Source organism: Bison bison, unplaced genomic scaffold (assembly GCF_000754665.1).
Source record: "Bison bison bison isolate TAMUID 2011002044 unplaced genomic scaffold, Bison_UMD1.0 scf7180017864036, whole genome shotgun sequence".
In the NCBI taxonomy this organism is placed as follows: Eukaryota; Metazoa; Chordata; class Mammalia; order Artiodactyla; family Bovidae; genus Bison; species Bison bison.
Genome location: NW_011494608.1, coordinates 5,711,174 through 5,720,794, shown reverse-complemented (window position 1 = coordinate 5,720,794; position 9,621 = coordinate 5,711,174). Strand labels below are relative to the sequence as shown.

The following is a 9,621-nucleotide window of genomic DNA, read 5'->3' as shown; positions in this document are numbered from 1 at the left end:
CGTCCCCTCTCCGTGCGCCCGCCTGTGGCTGCTGTCCCCTCCCGCTGTGCCCGCCCATGGCTGCCGTCTCCTCCCCCTGCCCGTGGCTGCCGTCCCCTGTCCGTGCGCCCGCAGGTGCCTGGAGCTCTTCGTGGCAGCGCGGCTCTCCTAGTCCCTCTTTCGCTTTTGTGTCTCGGAGTCTTTGGAATTTTGGATGATCCTACCTTAATCTCATCCTTTCTTCCCTTTCTTTCCTCTTTTCAGGAGCAAGCACTTACGGATTAGGTAGAAAATGCCTCCCTGACATGAAATACCTTCATCTGGTATTCTGAATTTAATTAGTTGGTTATAGGAGTTGGTGGGTATTTGAACAAGTGCGCTAATATTGAATGACAGAAAATTGCAGAGTATATAATGGTAAAAATGTTCACATCTCCTGTAATTTTCCTTGGCTTCACAGCTTAGCCACTAGAAAATATCTTCCTTTTCTCAAATAAACCTAAACAGTCACCACATGTCCATTATTCATTGCAACCTGCTTCTCTCAGAAGCTCAGCTCCTCTCGTTTCTCCTTTGTGAACCCCTGGCGTCCGTGGCTCCGCAGGCCCCACATCGCCGGCTTCTGCCCCAAGCTTCAGTTTTTGTCACTTCTTCCCTTAAGCTCTCGTCACGTTTGTTGTCAGGAGCTAGTTTCAGCTTCTTGGATGTTGGTGCTGTCCGTGAACTTGAGGATAAACCCCCTCCTGTGCCTGGAAGCCGACCTGCTCACTTCTGTTCCCGCCTTTGCCTTCCTCCACGGGGTGACTGGGGTCCCCTTGTCTCAGAGGCTCCGGGAGACTTCTGAGGAGCCCTTCCACTCCATGGTTTTGCTCCTGCTGCGCTGGTCTCCCTCCAGCCAGCTGAGGGTCTCTCAAAGACAGCCAGTGTGTCTCCCCTTTAGTTCCAGGCCGGGTTCATGGGCAGTGCTCAGTCCTAGGGACTGTCCATGGAGAGGGACATGGTCGCTCAGTTGTGTCCGACTCTGTGTGACCCCATGGACTGTAGCCCACCAGGCTCCTCTGTCCATGGGATTCTCCAGGCAAGAATGCTGGAGTGGGTTGCCATTTCCTCCTCCAGGGGATCTTCCTGACCCAGGGATCAAACCCGCATATCCTGCTTTGGCAGGTGGATTCTTTACCTGCTGAGCCATTGGGGAAGCCCTGTTTAGGGAAAAAAAAATTCTCACCACAGTGGGAATAGAGGGGACATGTGGTCGGTTGGCTGGTTGTGTCTGAGAGGGGTTTTCTCCTTTCCAGGGTGGGTCTTGATGGGACCGAGCCAGTCTCGCTTGTCGGGTCGGGGGTCATGGGGGTGGAAGCGTGGGAATTGCCGTCAGGCCCCTCTCTATCCTTCCGTGCGCTTCTGCCCGTGCTCTCCTTTCACACCATCTCCCGGAAGCGCCATCAGCAGCTCAGTCGTCTCAGCGCTGCCTTTCTCGGGTCCCGCTTTCAGGGCTGCCCTGCCTGCGGTGTTCCTATGTTTTCCAACCCTTCTGGAGCTTACTCTCTGTATCAGCCATCCCCTCCCTCCCCAGCCTTTCACTCTAAAAATATTCAGGCAAATGGAGAAGTGGAGAGACTCTTACAGTGAACACTGCAAACCCGCCGTCTAGGTTCTGTAACATTTGACTGTATTTGATTTATCACGTCTGTCCAGCTTCCTGTCCATCCCTGATCTGTCTCGTTTTATTGTATCGTTCAAAATAAGTTGCAGATTACTGTGATTTTACCCACTGATCCTGTCGTGTGCATGTCATTAGGGTTCAGTGTTTGAACTCAGCTGAATGGTATTAATACTTCAGGTAGTTTTTTTTTTTTCTCATTAAATAATCACGACACTCATAAGAGGTCTTTTTTGGGGTAGGATGCTGGAGTCCCACCTTTCCCAGGGTTCCCGACTTTCCTTTGGAAAAAAGTATTAGGGGTGAAATACACAAGTCTTATGTTACCATTTGCTAAATTTTGACAAATACACATCTCCCCCAACTATTGTCAAGGTACATACATCACGGACCGTTGTCTTCCCCGCAGAAAGCCCTTTCCTGGCCCCTTCCTTTGCCTGCTCAGCCCCAGGGCAGGCACTTACCTGGCCGGCCCCCGGCCGGTGCTTACCAACGCAGATGCCGGAGGGCGGGGACACTGGGGGATCCCGGCAGAACCAGGGAGGTTCCTCCGGTGCTGGGTCCACCCGACACCATCAGCATCACCGCTGGCCCAGCTCTCAGTTCGGTCTCTTGGAGGGCAGGGGGGCAATTACTATGACCCTCACTCTGTGGATGGGGAGGGAGTCTGGATCACACAGCTGGTTCCGTCCTGTGTGTTTCCAAATGGCCATTCGAACCAACAACGTTTGCAATTAAGAAATGTCAGCTGTCGTTCCTTTTTAATGCTCATCGTAAGCTGCCACACATTTACACGTGGAATTAAAGTAATGAAAATAAACCATCTGCTTCCAAGATACACAGAGGGAGGAACTCCTGTCCCTACACTCTCTGGCACCAACAAGCTGTCAGCACCAGTGAGTGACATAACATCAAAGGGAGGGCGGGAAAGTGTCCTAAACTGGAACCTCCTCCACAGGGAGCTAAACGCTCCCTCTCCCAGTTCTGTGCTAGGTCTTGACAGCAATAGTAATTTTCACTATTTAGCACTACCGCACGCCAGCTGAGTGGTAGTAATACTTCAGGTTGTTTTTTTTTCTCTCTCTCTCACATTAAATAATCGCGACTCTCATAAGAGGTCTTTTTCGGGGTAGGATGCCGGCCTCCCAGGGGTCCCAGCTGTCATCTGGGTGCTCGTGGCACGCGTGTGTCCTCCGATCACACACTCCTGACATGGGGCCGGGCATTGACCATCTATCCCAGCACGACAAGGATTACTGCCCACGTCATGTCTGATTCTAATTGCAGTCTGTTTGTGAGCAAGTCTTTATTTGTAGGTGATTAAAGAGGCACGCTTCTGCCTTGACTTAAGCAATCATAAATTTCATTATAATTAAGCCTAAATTAAGAATGAGTTGTATTTGCTTTTCTGCAGATATTCTGAGATTCGTGTCAGCATGTCTACAAACATAGATACACACGTACCTGAGTATATAAATACACATACGCATCCCTTAATTTCTTTACTCTTCTGGTTTAATTTTTTGACAAGAAGCAGCGACTCCACGTTGGTGTGCTGAGCAGTTCATGGGTGTTTTGACTGAGGGGCGTCCCTGCTGCTCTCTCGTGTCGTGAGTGTAGCGGCCGAGTCTCTGTAATTAGAAGGTCCTCAGACGTGGAAGGTCAGCACAGTAACGGCTCCTCTGTTACTGTCACTGTCAAATAACCCATTTCACGTGACTGCACAGAGCTAAACTCTAGCATTAAAATAATGACTGTTATTTCTGAAACTATTTAAATTCCACCGGGGAGAACATTAGTGATACACGCTCCACTCTTGATTTACGTTTATCTCGTTTCTGCTGACAGCTTATCGTTGCATAGGGTTTTGAAAAGCCCCCCGGACATTCCATTTTGTAGTCCAGTAATGAAGGGAAGGAGATCCAACCAGTCCATCCTAAAGGAGATCAGTCCTGGGTGTTCAGAACTTGGAAGGACTGATGTTGAAGCTGAAACTCCAATACTTTGGCCACCTGATGCGAAGAGCTGACTCATTTGAAAAAACCCTGATGCTGGGAAAGATTGAGGGCAGGAGAAGGGGACGACAGAGGATGAGATGGTTGGATGGCATCACCGACTCAATGGACGTGGATTTGGGTGGACTCCGGGAGTTGGTGATGGACAGGGAGGCCTGGAGTGCTGCGGTTCACGGGGTTGCAAAGAGTCGGACACGACTGAGCGACTGAACTGAACTGAATGAAGGGAAGAACCAGAAAGGCCCACCTTTGAGGCATAAAAGCTCATCAAACCCGACAGGGAAGCAGCTCAGCTTCGTGTACTGCTGCAGCTAGGAGGGTGGTGCGTGCACTGTGGCCCTCTGTGTCGTTACTGAGGTGTAAACACCTTGGTGGTTTGGCTGCAGAACGTGAATACGCCGTTCCCTGTGAGTGGGCCTGCTGTTGTGTGAACATGTCTCTCTTAGGACATGGAACTTAATGCAGAAACTGGCAGCTCAGTCAGCACCCTTTCTGAGGGCACCCTAAGCTTGCAGGCAGTGGGGGCTGAGGGTGTGGCAGGGCCTCAGCATCTTGGCCGGGATTGGCGTTTCAGAGAGAAGTTGGTCCGATTTGCTGTGGCTGGTGGAGAGGCGTTAGCGCACACGGCTGTAGTCCTGGGGCCTGGGATCCGGGCTTCCAGCACCCGGGGCCCACATGGAGGGGTTGTCCATGCTGGCTCCAGCTCGCCTGGTGTCTCTTACTCCCTTCCATCCTGAATTAATCTACGAGATAGAAAAGTAAAGACAAAGACTGCCTTAGCCCCGTTGACACACACTGTAGACTGTGCGTGACTGGGTCGTGGAGAGGACCTCGCTCCCACTAGTGCCTTGGGGGGACGCAGTCATTTGCATTGTGGAGTCAGGTGCGGGCCAAAATCCCAGAGACGAATACGTTCCAGCAGGTGGCTAGAGTTTCAGGACTGGAGGTCACGTCAGTTTGTAACTTAAATCAGTGTTTTCCAGAATAGGCTGCATACTCAAAAGTAAAACAGTTGCTGGCAAGTGTATAGAGTCTGTGTGTTCTGTACATTGCTCTGTAGTAGGAGGGTGCTCTTGAGAACAGAGTGCAGTGTTCTTGTCCAGGGTGGTGCTCACAGACGCAGGTGACGGCCTTGCCGCAGCCGCGATTCTGGAGTTTTCTGGCGCTTTGATCCATCACATCTTACAGGGTCTGCATCTTCCCTTGCTGTTGAAGATGCACTGGATTTTCCTGGGGGATTTCTGGGTCTCAGGCTGCCTCTGTCACATGAGCATTATCACCTTTGTTGCTGTCATTGTAGAAAAACTGTACGGCGACTTCTTGAGCTGGAAACTGGAAGACACCCTTGCCCAGTTCCCTTTGCAACCTGGAAAGGTGGCCACCTTCACCATCAGCATCAAAGTGAAGCTGGACTTCTCCTGCCAGGAGAATCTCCTCCAAGACCTCAGCGATGGTAAGCTCTCCCCGACCCTAATTAGCACGTGGCGGCCCCCAGACACATGGCAGCGATCCCCGTCCCCCCAGCCCTGCTGTTGTGTCTCTGCCTTGTGCTTGTCATGCATCAACTCAAGCAGCGTGAGACTTCTCCCAGGCACGCACTCAGTGAGTGAGTTACCGTGGACGTGGAAAGTAATAAAAGTACTTTTTAGTTGAATGGTTTCTTAATTTGCACTCTCTGCCATTTTGTGCTCATTTGCCAGGAGGTCATCCTGAATTAGTGGAATATAGGAATCACTGCGTTTTTTTTTTCCAAGTATAACTGCTGTGATCCCTTAGACATATAATTAGCTGTGATTATAAAGTTCTCCTTCAAAGTCTGGTGATTTCTATAAAGAGATGGAGTGTGGAGAAAATGGAGCTTATTTTTGTCATAACATGAGGACTAGCTGATTAGGGGTAAGACTGGGTAGATTAATTGTGTCAGTTTATGAAGCATGGGGGCATCATGGGGTGTATCTGCTCAGGCTGCCAGAGAGAGCACCACAGCCGGTGTGGCTGCCGCACGCACTTGTCTCCTCGCGGTGCTGGGGGTCGGGGTCCAGGGGCCAGCGTGGCCGGGCTTTGTGAGAGCCTCCTTCCTGGCTTGCAGATGGTGCCTCCTCACCGTGTCCTTCCTTGGCAGAGAGTGAGTGAGCCCGGTGTCTCTTCCCCTGCCCACAGGGATGCCAGTTTTCTCAGACTAAGGCCCCACCCTGTGGCTCATTCGCCTTTCATCACCTCCTCAGGCCCAGCTTCAATTTTAGTCACACTGGAGGTTGGGGCTTCAACACATGGATTTGGGGGCCACTGCCAGTCCAAGGGTGGTGTTGGAGACAGTCACTGGATCCCGTTGCTAGCACTTAGGAACTATGTGACTTTGACTTCTCTCTCCTCAGCCTCCTAACTTATGAGATGACAGTAATCCCCCATTTGTGCAGTTGCTGGAGGATGTTCCCTTCACCTAGAATGTGGTGAGGGGTCAACAAGTGTTGGTTATATCATACCCCCTCTCCCCGCTTATGGGTTTACAGTATTACAAGGCATGTAACCACCTCTCATTAGGGACAGACACTCCACCGGGCTCTTGGAAAGCAGAGATGAATTCGTGATGGCCTGCCCCCTGGACAGCAGTAACAACGGCCGCCTGATGCAAAGAGCTGACTCACTGGAAAAAGACCCCAGTGCTGGGAAAGATTAAGGGCAGGAAGAGAAGGGGCGACAGAGGATGAGATGGTTGTATGGCGTCACTAACTCAGTGGACGTGAGTTTGAGCAAACTCTGGGAGATAGTGAAGGACAGGGGAGCCTGGCGTGCTGCAGTCCATGGGGTTCCAAGAGTCAGACACAACTTAGCAACTGACCAACAACACACTAAGTCCGTGACACACTCATGACGTGTTCTCTCTTGCACTCTCTGGAGTATACCTATTAAAATTTTTAAATGTTAATGAAGATTGAAAAGTAAGTTTACTGTTGGACACACAAAAAACGGAAAATACTGTGTAGATTTAACAATACACAAGGACTTAAAAATGTCGGGTGAAATGGATACTTTCTCTCTGTAAATGACTTTATGCCGCTGGACTGCATCTTTCTGTAAGTAGACAGAGACTTCTTTTCCCCAAGAAGGGAGTTTGGCAGAGTCAGTGGTGCCCAACACCTATCCTGGGAAGGCTTGATGAGCTGTCATCCCCAGGGGTGTGTCCAGGCAAGTGGATGTCCAGCTGAGGCCCTTGGATGTGAGAGCTGAGGGAGCGCACGGTGACCGTGCTGCTGCTCACTTGGGTGGGGTGCCCCTGGGAGCGAGAGAGCACAGACCCTTCGGGTGGAAACCAAAGCTGCTTCCGTTTTGGTGGCTCTTGGACTTTATGTGTTCAGCCTTTAGCTACAGAATTCTGGAGGACTGCCTCTGCCCTCCTAAGCTGAAAGTAAAGTTGCAGCTTGGGATTTATAGTCTGAAAATACCTTCTTCTCACTTTTAAAATAAAACCAAGTGGAAGAGAACTGGAGTTAGGATCACCCACTGGTCCCTCGGCGTAAGGCTGTCTGGTTTCCGGTCGGTTAGGTGAAGCACAGGTGTGCACTGGAGCATGGCTGTCACCAACGAGATGCCCTCTTTATTTATTTTTGTACTGATGTGTATTTATTTTTGTGATGCAGCATCATGGTTTATGGGCATTTATATTAACAGTAGAACAGAATTAGAATATAGTTTTTACTGTGTGTTAAAGTAATCTACTTTTACACAAATTTGTGTTAACGTATCTAGTGGTCTGGCAAATACAGTATTTGAAGTGAGATGCCCTCTCCATGGTCTCCCCAGGTGGCACAGTGATAAAGAATCTGCCTGCTAATGCAGGAGATGCAGGAGATGTGGGCTCAGTCCCTGGGTGGGGACGATCCCCTGGAGGGGGAAATGGCAACCCACTCCAGTACTCTTGCCTGGAGAATCCCATGGGCAGAGGAGCCTGGGAGATGCCCCACGGGCGGTGCTTGGTCTGGCAGTTTCAGAACCTCTAGCTGGGGTTCTGGATTGGCTTTTCAGGCAGGCTCTCACATTAGCTGTGGTTTCTAAATCTATATGCCGTTTCATAAACTTGCAGAGGGACTTCCCCGCTGTCCAGTGGCTGAGACTCCAAGCTCCCAGTGCAGGAGGCCCAGGTTTGATCCCTGGTCAGAGAACTAGATCCCACATGCTGCAAAACGAAAGGTGCTGCATGCTGCAACTAAGCCCTGGAGCAGCCAAATAAATAAATATTTTAAAAACAACAAAAACCTGCAGCAGTAAATGCAGCTGCCATGCAGAGCAGGACACGGGACCCAGTGTGGGCTGTAGACACGTGGCAGAGAATTTGTTGACCATTGTTAGATATTGCATGTCAGATCTGGACCAGCCACTTTATTTGCATTATTTCTATTTAGTCTTCCCAACACCTCTATAAAGTAGATGATTCCGTTTTGTTTAAAAAAAAAACAAGTGGGAGGATTGTTCTCCATTAGAGGAGGTGGAAGAGATCTAACTCTGATGCTATCTATGTGCAATTCCTAATTGTGTCCTGGATTAAAAATAGACTCTGAAGACGTTTTTGGGCCTCAGCATTCTGGCCGAGGTGAGAGAGAAGCCCTGATCTTGGCACTCGTTCTGTGCAGCCGAGAAAGCACGGCACCCCCTGCCCCGCTAGTCTCGACAATGCCCCTCAGGGAGGAGGCCTGGCTGACTTGGTCTCTCTGGGCACTGAACTGCTGCCTTCAGGGAGGGTGAGCTGGGTAGAGTTAGTGCGTCCAATCTCAGTGTGTACTGTGGCTTGTCTGCTGGGTCCCTGGGCCTCCACAGAGGCCCTCTCCTGTGTGCGTGATGGTCTAAATTAGTGTTCTTTGGGGAGAAGACAGCAGAAAACTCTTATTCTGCCAGGATAGTGAAACCACTCTCTGCAAGAGCAAGTTTAAACTGTCTTCAGTGATTGCTGTGGCGGACATAGGGTTGATCCTGGTATTCTGAAACTGTGTGTTAATGTAGAATCAAGTTAACGATCCGTTCTGTGGTAATCTAATTCTAGCACCTGACTCTGCTGCTGAATGCGGATTCTCACGTGGAAGAGGTAACTGATGTAAGGTGACAGAGATGAAGTAAAAACCCGTGGTCTAGAATTTAAATAAAAGGTAGCAGGAAGAAATGATGGGGTGTGTAAAGATCATCCATCTGCCATGTCTACTCCAAGGCCTAGACACCCAGCAGCTCAGCCGCAGTGGGCCTCCTGACGCCCGCGTCCCGGTGTTGAGAGAAGCCTGGGCTTCCTGGAGAAGTGGCCCCATCCGGGGCTGGGGCAGGAAGTGTCTGTGGTGAGGTGGTCTGGGAATATCCTGCGGAGCCTGCAGCAGGGAAGCTGTCAGAGCAAAGGTGCTAAAGAGGACCCGACGTGAAGGGGCTGCTGCCGGCAGTCCAGGCTTCCGCGGGCTGATGGCTGCACTTCAGTCAGGGCTTCTGAGTGCTTCCGGAGAGGGTCTCCCGCCTCAGAGTGATGGGGAGAGCGATGTCGTCCTGAAAGTGACAGGTAATGAGCACGTGTTCCGCCTCTCCGTTCAAACGTATGGTCGGACGGCCTGAGAGTTGACGGCAGTCTCTTCACAGAAGCATTCCAGCCAGCGCTTGAGAAGGGCGGGTAGAATTAGAAGCCCGCCACTTTGCAGTTCCTAACCAATTTTGGGTCGAGACCATGAGCATCCTCACAGCAAAATAAGAGACAGGCAGGCGTTATGTTCCTCCTGATGGGAGAACACACGCCGCCTGTGAGTTCGTGTCGCCCCACATCACACCTGAGACTGGCGGGCACTCCCGGCTCTCCCTGCCGATTCACGAGAACTCGGCCGACAGAGAAAACCTGAGGCTCCTCCGGTTCAGACAATGGTCAGCTCTGCAGGCAGCCTGGTTCCGTCAGCACGTCGATGCGAGGAAAGAAGGGGAGGCAGTCCTGGAGAGGGGCGCTGGGGA

General features: G+C 50.9%; 1 protein-coding gene across 4 annotated transcripts in view; it reads left to right on the top strand.

The window, feature by feature from the left end:
• The window catches only part of TRAPPC9 (trafficking protein particle complex 9), a 390,359-nt gene that overhangs the window by 100,450 nt on the left and 280,288 nt on the right, over window positions 1-9,621 (top strand). For all 4 annotated transcript variants that reach the window (XM_010834790.1, XM_010834791.1, XM_010834789.1 and 1 more), the window contains one exon: window positions 4,955-5,107. In XM_010834790.1, coding sequence (XP_010833092.1) covers window positions 4,955-5,107 — 153 coding nt within the window. The remainder of the gene's footprint in view (window positions 1-4,954; window positions 5,108-9,621) is intronic.